At 47.5% G+C, this 15,754-nt stretch overlaps 1 protein-coding gene across 5 annotated transcripts in view; it reads left to right on the top strand.

Moving 5' to 3' along the window:
- OPA1 (OPA1 mitochondrial dynamin like GTPase) overlaps positions 1-15,754 on the top strand; it is a 1,475,337-nt gene that overhangs the window by 348,418 nt on the left and 1,111,165 nt on the right. For 3 of the 5 annotated variants that reach the window (XM_069617415.1, XM_069617414.1, XM_069617416.1), the window contains exon 6: positions 15,423-15,533. The exons of the other annotated variants lie outside the window; for them this stretch is intronic. In XM_069617415.1, the coding sequence (XP_069473516.1) occupies positions 15,423-15,533 (111 nt within the window). The remainder of the gene's footprint in view (positions 1-15,422; positions 15,534-15,754) is intronic. 5 annotated transcript variants of the gene reach the window in all.

Raw genomic sequence — 15,754 nt, 5'->3', positions numbered from 1 at the left:
CTCCCTTTGAGCCAATGCATAAAGCAAGTCTAAAAGACCTTACTTATAAAACGGCCTTCCTAGCGGCTATCACTTCTATCAGAAGTGTTGGCGAGCTACAGGCCTGTTCTGTTCTAGACCTCTTTGTTACAGTCCACAGGGATAAGGTAGTTCTGTGCACTCATCCCACATTTGGATTTTAAGGAGATTAATAAGCATCAGAAGACATGCATTACTTACTGTAATAGCATTTCTGATGATTGTATTTGCTTAGATTCACATGCGCCCTCCCTACCACCCGCTCGGGGTGGAAGGAACATAGACGTTTTATTACTTTCTCTCTTTATGTACTCACTCACTATAGCCTTGGGCTCCCTCATGGCATGAAAAAATACAATCCGAGGGACCTCGGTGTGTGAGGGATTTTAGGTACACTACACGTCACGATAGGGATAGTGTTACAGACAAGCCTATGCCGACGTCCCCTTTCGGTCCCCGAAAGACCAGATGCAATACTCTGCGGTTACCAATGGCTGTCGGACCATATGCACAGCATGTGAATCTAAGCAGATATAATCATCAGAAATGCTATTCCGGTAAGTGAAGGCAAGCGTCCCCACACAGCACGATCCTCCCCGCAATGTGAGACAATGAAGGACTCTCCCAAAATGGGAATAAGGCCAAGACAGAGTGCGGGTGAGCGTAAATGGGAGTTTATCAATCAGAATAGGGCATGCAAAGGACTCTGCAAACTCAGAGAGCGCTCTGTCTGACAATAGCAAAGACAGGCGTATATATTTACAAAAAACGTCATAAGAACCTACACACTATAGGGGGCACAAGTTCATGGGGATTGGGTGGCGACGACTAACTATAGGTGCTGCTGTGATGTGGTTGGCTCTGGCTGGCAGACGTCACTGGGCAGCCTCGTGGGTTGGGCTGGGCCTGGCAGGGTGGCAGAGTTCATCCAGGCGGTGTTGTGGGGCCATCGCGGCCAGTGGCAGAGATTAATGTCTTCTCCTGACTTATTAGCCCTAGGCCATGCACACCGCAGTCATTCAGGCATATTGGTATTATCTTCTTTAGTAAATCTTTCAATAGGTTATACAACAGGTTAATGCAACACAGGAGGAATGTACCTTGTGAGGGGTCTGGAGGTAATACGTCAGGACATGGTTACCAGTGTCCTGTTGACCGGGGCCATAGGTCGAGGGGCTAAGCTTCGGGGCCTGGGACGGGCGGTACATGTCTTTTTGCCTTGTTAGAAGTTGTTATGGATGTTCCGCTGTGTGTTGTCAAAGTGTTGGGTGTCCTGATTGCACAGGGCCATAAGTCTGAGATGGTCCGGTGGGTTGTGAGGTTTACGAGGGGGCGCGTGTGTTCAGGCAGAGGTTTACTGCTGTGCTGTAAATAATGCAGGTGGCGGGTGGTGGCCTTGGGTGCTACAGAGGGGGTTACAAGTCTTTCAAGCGGCTCCAGTCTAGTTGGGGGAGGTAACGCAGCGCGGCGCGGTCTCTGCTCTCATGCCTTGGCAGCCTTCGCAGGGTGGGAGGGGGAATGGCCTTGCACGTATTTCACAAAGGTATCTCCCTCGTGTGTTGCCGATTTAGATAAAGACATCACAAACATTTGAACACTCTATAATACTTATTCAAAACATTACAAAACATGCAATTAAACTTTGCTGGATGTGTCTTGATTATACCCAGTCTGAGTACCTTATTCATACATTATGTTTTAACAAGTGCAGTATTTAGTTATATGCATATATATTTGCAGTAAGTGAGGTAGAGTTAGGGTTGGTGGAGGACATAGAAAGTAACCCGCCACTTGTTCATGACGGTGGTGGCGCATGTGGGGCCTAGACATGCACACATGACATGCGCCTTCTCATGCATTCTTCACATGGGCCCTTCGTATGGTTACATTCGTTTTCTTGTGTCCTCTAGCAGCATTAGTTCAGTTATGGCACGAGCCCATGGAGTGTAAGTTTTCCAGTCATACACGTAACAAACAGATTCCTGGTGCGTGCCGTTATTATTAGTACCCAACTGCAATGGTATATGCTCACCATCGCTTATATCATGGGGGCATGATCTCTTGTAATTATACATCTTACAGGCTCTTGTAATACAAGGGATTTTATGAGAGAAAAGCATCCTTTGCAAGTAGTCTCAACATTAATATACAAAGATGGTCTGGCATATAACGACCATTTTACTGTTCTTTTCATTTGCCTAGGCCTGCTGGCCGGGTCATGCTGGGAGCGATGATACACTGCGGGAGGTGAACTGTTACAATGTTAGTGTATTACACTAGCTCATGTCCGTCTTGTTCGTGGGAACGTGCTCGCAGCGGATCTGCCAGGGTGCTGCGGCAACAAGGATGACTGAAACCCTCCAAGGGTGGGGGCCGCGCTACAGTGCGCTGAGCTCACACCATCTTTACCAGACAAAATGGTTTCTAGGCCTAGCTAAATTTTAATACGTGTGGGCAATTAATACGTGCGGGCAATGTCTCCAGTGGGTGAACCCTCCACCACCTGGGCCCGGGTGGCATGAGGGGACGCTCAAAGGAGCCATAGTCCTCACCTGGGGAGAAAGCGTAGGCGAGGGGGGGTCTTCTTGGACCAGTGCTCCCCTACATTTCCCCCCTTTCGTTACTAAAGTAACGAATTCTTTAAATCTTCTATCCTCCTACATTCTGCCTCGTCCATCACCGCCTCATCCCAGGCAGGAGTTCCTTTGATGGGCATCCATGCTCTGCACACCCCCCTTAAGCTCTCACCTCTCCGGGCATATTCATCTGGGGTACACATTAGATATATGCACCCACCATCTCCTTCCAAATCTACCCAAACTTCCTCATACCATTCTAGTATACGGGGCTCTTTGATGGTGGTGTGCCACAACTTATCTACAATATCTTTATCGTGGTATATAGGCACCAGTTGGTACCTGGGCGAGTTATCTATCCCTGTTTGTACTTGTGCTTCTTGCATCGTTTTTATTGTACCGTGTGAGTTGCCCATTGTCACCATCATCATTGCACCATTTGGTACTGCGTTAGCACAAACTCGAAGACCCACCTGGCACAGGCAAAAAAGTAGAAGGAGGAACACAACAGCTGGTATTAAAAATGTCACAGTTGTTCCAAGCCATGAGGGAACCCAGGAGAAGATGTTGTCGAACCATGTACTCGCTTCTGCTCCACCTTCCATTTTCATTTTTTCTCCTAGGTTGTGGACTGCTTCGATCACATGGGATAGGGAGCCATTCTCTGCGTCTTCAGAAGGTACGAAAGTGCAGCAGGCACTTCCTATTTTTCTGCAAACACCACCGTCCATCGCCGTCAACAGGTCCAAGACATACCTGTTTTGCATGGTCATTAGTCGTAAAGCTCTTAGTTCCACTTTAATTATATTGAATCCTTCTTCAGTGTCGTTTGCCAGCTGAATCAATTCCCAGCGTGTTATCTGGAGCCATTTTGCGTTTGCCCTTGCTTGGACACTTGAGATGAGTGAGGCAAAAAATGTTTCTGCTGAGCTGAATAATCGATACTTGTCTGGGATCTGAGCCAATAGTTCTGATGATGCCTTTGATATGTAATTTGATGCTCGTTTGTTACGGGTCAGCACTTCTCCCTTGCTTCCAGAAGACAGGACATACATTTGTGTCTCTGCAGTTGGTTGAGCCACACTCTGCATGCGTTCCTGTGTCCCATCGACGTGGCTTTCTGGTATCACCATTAGAGCTGAGTGCAGAGTGGCCATTGAGCAGCTGCCACTCCATGACTGGGGGAGGTGTAGGTATGCCTGGTTGCCGCACACCCAGTACGTGCCCATCAGGGCCGTTGTCCCTTTCCTTAGGTCTGGGATGGTGAGGGTCTTGTTGCAGTTCTTGTTTGTTCCCATGGGGGTTCTCCCTTCTCCTTTAAAGCACAGTTTGTAGTCCATTTCGCTTTGCAGTTTGAACGGTTTTTCAATGGCAGTTACCCAAGTTAGTTTTGAAATGTGTTCTCTCCATACTGGTGTACATGTTTCCTCTATCCACTGCAATTTATCCGGTGCCACACCTCTTAGTGCTTCCGCTTTGCACAGCACTTCTTCATCCTTCCGCTTGTTGTCGGAAAAAAGTGTCCCTTCTATTACAAAAAATGGTTCTTTCAAACATACCACTCCTGCCGTTTTTGGGTAACACGTTTTCTCGTTCTGCAGCATTTGAAGAGTCACATCGTGTGCCTGGAAGGTGTTCTTAATCCTGCACAGCGTGAGATGAAGGAGACATTGGGCATCCACAATAGGCAACTCTTTGGGTAGCAACACTTTGGGTGTACCTGATGCATGGGGGATGAGGGAACAGACATAACAGCTCTCGTTTGTAGTCTGTTTAGCGGTGGCACTCATGTCTGCATACCACTTATTTGTTTGATGGGGGTGTCGTGGGTCTTCCATCTTATCTAGACCTAGCCCATAGTATTCATCATACTTCCTCCTCCCTGCTTCTCTTTCGTCTGTTGTTCTTGTTACTCATGTAGTACTTCCCAACCCCCTGGGCAGTGGACCAACTAGACCCCCCTTTCTCATTCCCGCCCCCCTTGGCCCATTCATCATATAATATTTCGTGCATTGCTAGTAGCTTATCGTCTTCTTTCCTGATGTTATCTGGCAGATTGTTTTTTGGGATGGGGGCAAGCTGGCTGGTGGGGGTGTTATACAACCATGATATGGCAGACGGGTTTCGGTCATTAAGACTGTGGGCATTGTAATTGGATACCCCTGGTGGAGACACTGTGTTGCTCTGCATTCCACCTTGTGGCTTTTCTCTTTGTGAGGTCACAACACTGGATGGTGTGGTATGATATCCCCACACAAGTTTAGTTCCGTCCCATATCAAAAAATCACCTTCCCTGGTACTGACCCCTGCAGTTGCATTGGGCCCGGTGGTACTGTTAATTGGTCCAGTAGTGTTGTTACTCCCTCCCCCCTTGTACATCTCGATAGAGATGAACGCTATAAACCAATATGTAACCAAGCCAAACAATATCATAAAAAACAATGTGATGCACACTGATAATCCACACTCATACGAATATCTACATCTCTCATATACTAATTCTCTCATTCTACTAATTCTATCCGTTGCAGGCTGCCCGTTAGATGCCATGGAAGCTCCTGTTTGAGATATAAAAGTGCATTAAGTGCATGCATGTAACCGTTTTGCTGGCACCATCTGTGCCAATACATTTGACGGGGAATGGAAGCGGGTGGGGATGCGGGGGAGGGGTGTTCACAGACAAGGGTATATACAGGCTATAATATTATTATTTCATTAATTACATACCACTCAACAAGATAAAAAAAAAAAAAAAAAGCACACACACACACAATTTTTATTTATTATTTTTTTTTTTTGGACTATCCTTGTCAGTCATTATTCCATTCAAGTCCAGTGCTGACACACACACACAAGTCGTTATTTAGCCATCCTACTCATTTGCATCGTTTGCTGTTGTCTGTGCCTCCTCATCTATCTCCTCTTGTACATTGCTGTATGCTTTTCGTACGTCGGTCAAATGCACCCAGTACATCAATCCTTTCACCTTCACTGCCGTGGGTGTGCAAAATATTACTTCGTAGGGGCCATGGAATCGTGGTGCATTCCACCGACGCACAAAGCTTCTAACATAAATTGAGTCACCTGGCATCAGCTGTAGCTGTTGCTCTGGCTCCGTGACAGATCCTGTTACGTTTCCCTCTTCTCTAGTGAAGGGTGGGGACAGTTGTTTTGCTATGGCGCGCGCTGCTCTTGTCAATTTTCGTAAATAGTCTGTAAATTCTTCTCCTAATATTGCGGCACTTCTGTGAGCATCTGAGTGTTCGCGCAGTGGAGAGTGTGCTGTGTTCATTCTCCTCCCAGTCACGATTTCGTGCGGGGATAAATGGTGGTCTTTGCTTGGCTGATTTCTTAGTTCAAATAGCGCCAGGGGTAGACAGTAAATCCAATTTTTCTTCAATGAGAAGCATAGTTTTGATAACCTGCCCTTTAACAGGCCGTTCATCTTTTCCACTACGCCATTACTTTGGGGATGATAAATCGAACATAATTTATGTTTTATACCCAGTAATGTGGTCACTTCCTTGAAGAGTTCATTCACAAAGTGAGAGCCGTTGTCTGAGCGAATCACGTCACAAATTCCCCAGCGCGGGAACACCTCCCTTACTAGGAACTTGGCGGCGCTTTTGGCATCAGGTCGCGCACATGGTCCCGCTTCCACCCACCTTGAAAATGGGCACACCACCACGATCATGTACCGCGAGCCATTACACCTTTCCCCCATGTCTGCATAATCTATATGTAGTTCTCTGAAGGGGCCGATGGGTTTTGGAATTGTTCCCCGGAGTGTGCGTAATGTCATTCCTGAGTTGTATATTTGGCATGTTGTACATTCCATTGCTAATCGAGACACATGCTCCTGGAGACAGGGCACAAACCATTCTTCCTGTATTTCTGCTGCGATGTGTTGTTTGGTATTATGTGTAGGGAAGTGTAGCTGTTGAAATGCTACTTATAGTAACTTTAGTGGCATTACCACTTTCCCTGAGTTATTTTGCCGCCACAATAGGTCTGTTCCTGATTGGCTGCATCCCCGTTTTGTCCACGTTAGTTTTTCTTCTGCACTAGCTCCTTCCTGCAATTCTAGTATTTGTGATAAGGACATCATGTTGTACCCTTCTGACAGTTCTTCGGTTGTTGTGTTCTTGATCACGAACTCACCTGTGTCGTATTTCTGAAAATAGGAAGCCTCTTTGGCGGCAGCGTCCGCTGCCGCGTTCCCTAAAGACACAACGTCTGTGTTGGATGTATGGGCCTGGCACTTCACTATTGCTACAGCAGTAGGGTTTTGTAGGGCCTCTATTAATTCTTTTAACAATTCTGCATGCTGCACTGGTGTTCCATCTGCCCTTCTAAATCCCCTACGGCCCCATCTTGCTAGACCTCCATGTACTGTTGTCGTCATGTAAGCTGAGTCTGTGTATATTGTTACTGCACAGCCTTTTGCTGCGTGTAGTGCTTCTATGAGCGCAATCAGTTCTGCTGCCTGTGCAGAGTAATGCGACGGGAGGCGGTACTGTACTAATGTTTCAAACTCACCTTCCTCTAATCTCACTACCGCCATGCCAACGTGTTTTTCTCCCGTGTCCATATCAATTGATGCGGACCCATCCACAAAGTACACTTCCCCCTCGCTGAGAGCGTTTTCACACACCACTGTGTCCTCCCCTCCTTCTCCTGTGTGGGTTGCGCAGTCGTGATTTTGCATATCCTCTAATGTGCACGGTTCTGTAATGAATGTGGCGGGGTTCACTGTTTTACATCTCACTATGTGGATGTTGGCGCTGGATAATATGATCTCGTATGCTGTTGCCCGCTGTGTGGTCAGTGTGCTTTTCGATCTTTCAAGTATTGCAAATAATGAGTGTTCCACAAACAATGTCACAGGGCATCCCATTACTATTGTGGCACTTTTCTCAATCGCGAATGCGGCTGCTGCGAGCGATTGTTCGCACGCGAAATGACCCTGCATCACGGCATCCAAAGTACCACTATAGTACGCCAGGGGCTTGTGTCCTAAGGATGTTTTTTGTGTCAGTACTGCTGTCATAAGTGTTCCTTTGCAATGGGAAAATAGGTAAAATTCGTGTCCATAATCAGGGTTTGCTAGTACTGGAGCGCTTGAAATTAGCTCTTTCAGTGATTGAAACGATATGCTCATTTCTTCTGACCATTTTATTTTTCCATTCTCCTTTTGTGCTTCTTTGAGTGCTTGTAGGAGGGGCCTGGTGTATACTGCATAGTCTAGTATCCATGCTCGGCAATAATTGCACATCCCCAAGAATTTCTGCATGTCTTTCACTGTCGTGGGCTCTCCTACTGACCTTATTGCCTCCACCCTGTCAGGAATTATTCTCTTTCCATCTTTTGATATGAGCTGTCCCAGGTATAGGACCTCAGTCAGGCAATACTGTAGCTTCTCCTTGTCTACCTTGTATCCTTTGTTGGCTAGTAAAGTCAGGAGCGTTGTTGAATCTTTTCTACATGTTGCTTCGTCTTGTGCACACACCAATAAATCATCCACGTACTGAATAATCGTACTCTCTACTGATAGGTTTCCCAAGTCTTCATGCAATATGCGGTTGAATATGCTCGGGCTCTCACAGTATCCCTGTGGCAGTCTGCAGTGTTCATATCTTTTTCCCCCCAGTGTGAACGCTGTAAGATATCTACTCTCTTCAGCCAGGGGTATTGAGAAAAATGCGTTTTTCAAGTCCACTACTGTAAAATGTGATGCTGCTTTTGGGATACTGCATAGTATTGATGCAGGGTTCGGGACTAGAGGGAACTCTTTCTGTATTACATCATTGAGGGGGCGTAAGTCCTGTATCATCCTCCAAGACCCCCCTTTCGCTTTTTTGATTGGATAAATACATGTGTTACATGGTGAGTTTGAAGGCACTATTATCCCTTGTACTAGTAGTGCATTTATCGTTTCTTTTATCCCTTCTTCAGCCTCACGGGACAATGGATACTGTTTGACTCGGGGTAAGATAGCTCCTTGTTTTAGTTTTATTATCACAGGTTGTACTCCATGCAACAGCCCTACATCATGGGGGCCTGTTGTCCATAATTTGTTTGGTACTAGCCTCATGTCGTCATCAAAAAATGACGGTGGTGTTCCTACCACTGCCATCAATTGGACGGGGATCTGTCTGGCTTGGATCAGAATGTCACAGGGCATCGCTATTTCCATTACTATCTCACCATCTGCTTCTGTGTCTGAAAAGAGATCCTCATCTGTTACCTCGCGTAGGGCGAGGTTGGCGTTTGTACACAGCACGGTGCGCCACTCACATCCTTCTCTGTCCATTCCAATCACAGCGATCCGTTTCGTTGATACCTGCACAGCGTGCAAATCCAACGACACCACTGATCCTGGTGCTGCATTTGGACACACTATGGGGCGGAAGAGGAATTCTGCTGGAATCCTCCAATCCATGCTTTTTAGCTCTGGAACTATAAGGGCCAAAGTCTTTAGCCCTTCAATAAACATCTCTTCATTTTGTGGCAGCCCTCGTATTTCCTGTGTGGTTGTGTAGGCTTGCACTACCAACATTGCACGCAAGGGGCATATCCCGGGTGTAGAACACACTATTCCTCCTTCGGTAAATGATATGGTCATGTTAAGTTTACTCATAAGGTCCCTCCCCAGCAAATTTATCGGGGACTGTTCATAATACAGTAAGGGTGCCTTTACAGTCTTGCCCCCTACGGTTACATCCAAAACTTCTGTGTAAGGAACTTCAATTACAGCCCCAGAGAACCCCTGCGTCTCTAACTTCCTGTTAGATAACGGGAACCGGCCCTCCCTGACACATGATTTCTCCGCTCCCGAATCAACCATGAATACAAATTGCCTGTCTCCTATCTGCACCCCTACCAATGGTTCCTCTGCTGCACTGTGGGTGGTAGATAGAACTGGACACGCAAGTGTTCTCTGTGGGCTGTCCTATGCGGGGTGTCTCATCGCCCCCCCTTCATTGAATACGTTACCTGAGACCACTGACATGCCGTTGTAAGGTGCTGGTGCGGGGGCCCCGTTTGCTGCTGTCACGAAAGGGTTGCCTGGTGTATATTGCATGCTGTCGTTGTTAGGCATGTTTTGTGGGAGGTTCTGTGTTCTATACTGGGGTCCCTGTTGCTGGCCGGCATTACCTTGGCTTGGGTTTCTTAGTTGTTGTTGTCCCATTGGGAGGCCATATGGGCTTCCCGGGTGGGGATGGCCATATTGTTCTACCTCTTGGAACCTGTTATTGGGTCTGCTTCTGCACTCTCTAGAATAGTGCCCCCATCGCCCGCAGTTCCAGCAACTTCCTTGTGCACCTCTAGGGCCCTGCCATCCATTTCCTCCCATTCCCCCATACCCCGTTCCGCCTCCTCTTCGGCCCCTGTACCCACCTCGTCCCCCTCGAGGGGTCCACTCTTGCCACTGCGGACCTCCACCTTGCTCATTCCACTGCCGCTGTCCTGTTCCTGCCCAATTAGCTGCCATCCTTCCCTGTATTGCTATCAGCCCCTCCTCCTCCTCATCTTCTCCCTCCCTGCTGTGTGGGAGTGCGGCTACTGCCGCTGCGACCTTCACCAATTTTGTCTGTACTAACTTTGCTTCGTCTGGCAATCTTTTCTGAGCTACCTCCCTCTCCCTTTCCTTTATTCGTTTACAATGGTGTACTATTATGCTCTGAATTTCTGGCCATCCCTTTGCTTCAATACCTGCTATCTTGTCGAGCGCGTTCTGCACTTCCTTTGGGAGCCCTCTTTTTATAATGAAGTAAAATAAAGAGGTCGATTGATACCAAGGCGTGCCCGTCTCCGCTCTCCACATCTCTTGGACCCGAAAAATGTAATCCATAGCCTCCTCCCCCTCATTCATGGTACATTGCATCACCGACTGCAAGTCCGGTGTATCTGGGAATGTTTCGTGCAAGGCGTCCCACACCCTAGCCCGCACTGTGTTAAAGGAGGCCCCATCATGGCGGTCACAATCTAACGTAACTCCTGGGAAACCGGCTTTAACCCATACTCTTTCAGCCTGATCGCCCACCGCTGATACGAGCAGACTTTTCACATCTCCTACAGCTAGGGGTACCCCAGCAGTATGTTTTTCAAAGGCGTATATCCACTTACTTGCCCCTCCTGATAACGGGGGCAATAGCTTTAATAAGTTGGCTTTATCCATTTGTGCCCATGGGATATAGTTAGGTCTCCCTCCTCCTCTGTGTATCAACAGGAGCTGCAGCTTTCCTTTCGTTATGGCACCCGGACCTGATGTGGGTGCTGATGTCTCTAGTGATGCCATTTTCCCCACTCTGTTCCTTAGTCGTCCCGACCACTCATCGTCCAGTGTTCTCACTGAACATGTGCCATCCCCCCCTTCGCTTCCCCCTCCCATAGCCATGCTCAACCTGTCACCTTCTTCTAACTCGTCCCTTATATCGCATAGCAATTCATCTCTATCCCCCATAGGCCTTTCCTCATTGTCAAGATCTCCCTCATGTGCCTCTATTTCAATTATTCGGGTTGGTTCTTCCTCAATTCTGAACAGTATCTCGCCCTTCTTCCACCCCTCTTCGGGCCTTCTTGTCTCGCCTGGCGCTCTGGACGTGCGCCCTGACCTAGTCGCATTAAGTGCTGTTTGTCCGCACATATCTTTTATCCTTGAGAGCTCATCTTTTGCTATTGAGAGTCTTGACTGTAAATCATCTGTGAGTTTCTCTATGTCCACCCTTTGTGTACTCGCCTGGCCTCGCTCCCTTGTACTTTCATATGGTGGGGGTGCAGTGGGCCTGTGGGGTGTAGTAGTTGTCGGGGGAGGTACATAAGTTGGATCACTGTATCCTTCTGCGGGTACAGGTTTTTTTAGTATTGGTATTACCTCTATTGGTGGCGCTACACTTGGCAATTCTTTGATATCTTTCTGTATCATCAGTGGATTGTCTGTAGTGGATGGGAGATCAGCATTTAATGCTGGTGCTTTAGGCGGTGGTACCTCTTCAAATAACCTCCAGAGATCTATTATTTCCCTCCTATTTTGCAACTGTTTTCCTTTATATTTCAAGAAAACGCATGTGACCACCATATCCAGAACGCTTTTATCAAATGACCCTCCCTCTGGCCATATCTGGGGGAGCCCCTCTCCCTTCAACTCAGTTACCCATTGGTCGTGATATTTCTTAATCCGCTCCGCGTACCCTGGAAGACTTTTACAAATATGTGATAAGGGTGTTTCAGCCCCCATTTCTGCGCTCTCCTAGTGCTTATTTGTCTCTGTGTGTCTGCAACTACAATATGAATGTAGTATCAATATTATTTTTCGTATTCTACTTCACATTCAATGTTATGCTCGGTTGGGCTCTCCCTCTCTTGACTGCTCAATACGAAACTGACTGTACACAGTTTCTACTTTGTTCTCTTTGGAGGACACATACAAGAGCAACCCATCATTTATTTTGACAATAGCAACCCGGAAATCAAAAGGCACCCACTCACGTCACTGTATCACTGTTGTCTTCAAAAAAGTTTCATCCGGTCACACTTACCATGACCATTTGACAATTATACATTTATAGCCGTTTTACACATTCGCAGCCTCAAATTGTCCCCTGACACATACGAGGTGCACACACCTCTTGGTAACACTCAGTACACCATTCACGCTGCCCTCCCTTTCCTCCCTAGCCGGCTGTCCCTGTCTGTCTTACTTAGATAGATGAATGCGCATATGCATATATTTAGATGTTTTAACCTGCTCTCCCCCTTCTAGTAGGCCCCCTTTTTTCTTACTTTCTTCCCAAGTTCGTGCTAATCTTGGTTTTTATTCTCCCCCCACCCCTAAAGAAAAAGAAAAGAAAGAAGTAATAGCGATCACTAATATATTCTCAGTGCCCCCTTTTGCTGAACACTTTTATCTTATATTTCACTTCGTCATATATTCCCAGCACTAGTCAATATAGCACTATGCGGCGCCGCCTTCCACCCCCTTTCGGAGCTAGGTTCCCGTCACTTCTATCTCTTATTCACCTCGTAATCCTAATGGCCATATGCAAAGAAAAAGAAAGGAAATTTTAGAATAATCTTTAGTATACCTTCGTACCCCCTTTTCGTTCCCTGTCCTACACTTCTCTCCCCCCTCCCTTTACAATCGCTCACACTCAGTACTCACGTGCCCGTCTTGAACCGATAGTCTCCGAAACTGGGTCCGTCCAGGCAGTGTCGCCGTCAGCTCAACAGTCAGCCCCGACTCCGGCGAGCGGTACTCAAAGGGGATTTTCAACCGGGATCCCGTACCCTTTCTCTATTGAGTGCGCACTTCTTAGTGTACCGGTCGCCGTTGGCGGGCAGCCTCCCGGAGCCGGCTCACCGTGCGTATCCCTTTTCGACCGGAGATTCTCGTGCCAAAAGGGGACGGTTATAACGAGTTTAGGAAGAAATAATATCACGCTATCGGGGTCACCACTGAAGGCAAGCGTCCCCACACAGCACGATCCTCCCCGCAATGTGAGACAATGAAGGACTCTCCCAAAATGGGAATAAGGCCAAGACAGAGTGCGGGTGAGCGTAAATGGGAGTTTATCAATCAGAATAGGGCATGCAAAGGACTCTGCAAACTCCGAGAGCGCTCTGTCTGACAATAGCAAAGACAGGCGTATATATTTACAAAAAACGTCATAAGAACCTACACACTATAGGGGGCACAAGTTCATGGGGATTGGGTGGCGACGACTAACTATAGGTGCTGCTGTGATGTGGTTGGCTCTGGCTGGCAGACGTCACTGGGCAGCCTCGTGGGTTGGGCTGGGCCTGGCAGGGTGGCAGAGTTCATCCAGGCGGTGTTGTGGGGCCATCGCGGCCAGTGGCAGAGATGAATGTCTTCTCCTGACTTATTAGCCCTAGGCCATGCACACCGCAGTCATTCAGGCATATTGGTATTATCTTCTTTAGTAAATCTTTCAATAGGTTATACAACAGGTTAATGCAACACAGGAGGAATGTACCTTGTGAGGGGTCTGGAGGTAATACGTCAGGACATGGTTACCAGTGTCCTGTTGACCAGGGCCATAGGTCGAGGGGCTAAGCTTCGGGGCCTGGGACGGGCGGTACATGTCTTTCTGCCTTGTTAGAAGTTGTTATGGATGTTCCGCTGTGTGTTGTCAAAGTGTTGGGTGTCCTGATTGCAAGTCTGAGATGGTCCGGTGGGTTGTGAGGTTTACGAGGGGGCGCGTGTGTTCAGGCAGAGGTTTACTGCTGTGCTGTAAATAATGCAGGTGGCGGGTGGTGGCCTTGGGTGCTACAGAGGGGTTACAAGTCTTTCAAGCGGCTCCAGTCTAGTTGGGGGAGGTAACGCAGCGCGGCACGGTCTCTGCTCTCATGCCTTGGCAGCCTTCGCAGGGTGGGAGGGGGAATGGCCTTGCACGTATTTCACAAAGGTATCTCCCTCGTGTGTTGCCTATTTAGGTAAAGACATCACAAACATTTGAACACTCTATAATACTTATTCAAAACATTACAAAACATGCATTTAAACTTTGCTGGATGTGTCTTGATTATACCCAGTCTGAGTACCTTATTCATACATTATGTTTTAACAAGTGCAGTATTTAGTTATATGCATATATATTTGCAGTAAGTGAGGTAGAGTTAGGGTTGGTGGAGGACATAGAAAGTAACCCGCCACTTGTTCATGACGGTGGTGGCGCATGTGGGGCCTAGACATGCACACATGACATGCGCCTTCTCATGCATTCTTCACATGGGCCCTTCGTATGGTTACATTCGTTTTCTTGTGTCCTCTAGCAGCATTAGTTCAGTTATGGCGCGAGCCCATGGGGTGTAAGTTTTCCAGTCACACACGTAACAAACAGATTCCTGGTGCGTGCCGTTATTATTAGTACCCAACTGCAATGGTATATGCTCACCATCGCTTATATCATGGGGGCATGATCTCTTGTAATTATACATCTTACAGGCTCTTGTAATACAAGGGATTTTATGAGAGAAAAGCATCCTTTGCAAGTAGTCTCAACATTAATATACAAAGATTGTCTGGCATATAACGACCATTTTACTGTTCTTTTCATTTGCCTAGGCCTGCTGGCCGGGTCATGCTGGGAGCGATGATACACTGCGGGAGGTGAACTGTTACAATGTTAGTGTATTACACTAGCTCATGTCCGTCTTGTTCGTGGGAACGTGCTCGCAGCGGATCTGCCAGGGTGCTGCGGCAACAAGGATGACTGAAACCCTCCAAGGGTGGGGGCCGCGCTACAGTGCGCTGAGCTCACACCATCTTTACCAGACAAAATGGTTTCTAGGCCTAGCTAAATTTTAATACGTGTGGGCAATTAATACGTGCGGGCAATGTCTCCAGTGGGTGAACCCTCCACCACCTGGGCCCGGGTGGCATGAGGGGACGCCCAAAGGAGCCATAGTCCTCACCTGGGGAGAAAGCGTAGGCGAGGGGGGGTCTTCTTGGACCAGTCCTCCCCTACATAAGTAATGCATGTCATTTCCCAACACCAACTAAAAACATTTCACACAGGCTGCATGAGTGCAAGGGAGACGGTCCTGCACAAAAACGAGTATGAGTGATGTACAAGTGTTTGCTGGTAGTCGCCCCGCTAGTCCTAGTCTCCTTACTAGCCATACCTTTCTTTCATCTTTGTAATGTTTCACAACCTGGTCTTGTTGGTAGAGTAGAGCATTGTCCTCCATTTTATTTTCATTGTCCTTTTCATTCTAGTGTTTTGTCCTTCTTTGCTTTTCCCTTTGTTTTTAACATTTGTTTTCCTCCTCCATTTCCCGTTTCCCTTTGTGAACTCATGGCAGGGCCTGCTTGGTGAACTCATTCTATTGCAGCAGCAAATTCAGCAGCAAGAGGAGGAGGTGCGCAGGGCTACCGGCTACTATAACACTGGCTCTTCCCAGCAGAGGCGCAAGGTGATGGCTCATTTCCAGCTGCTTGCATTCAAGGGATGTCTCTAATGTGGGATAATTTGCTTTGCACTAACCTTCCCATCTGATATTGTTCAGCGAGCTGCTCCGGCCATGCTTCATTTCAATGGGATGAAGCATGGCCTGGAGTTTAATGCTCTTGGCTTGAAAGAGATTGTGATCTTGAACATATCTTTCCCTTTGTGCATAGGGTACCTTACTAAGAT

Source organism: Ambystoma mexicanum, chromosome 10 (genome assembly GCF_040938575.1).
Source record: "Ambystoma mexicanum isolate Mex_15411 chromosome 10, UKY_AmexF1_1, whole genome shotgun sequence".
NCBI lineage: Eukaryota > Metazoa > Chordata > Amphibia > Caudata > Ambystomatidae > Ambystoma > Ambystoma mexicanum.
This window is presented reverse-complemented; position numbering and strand designations above follow the sequence as displayed.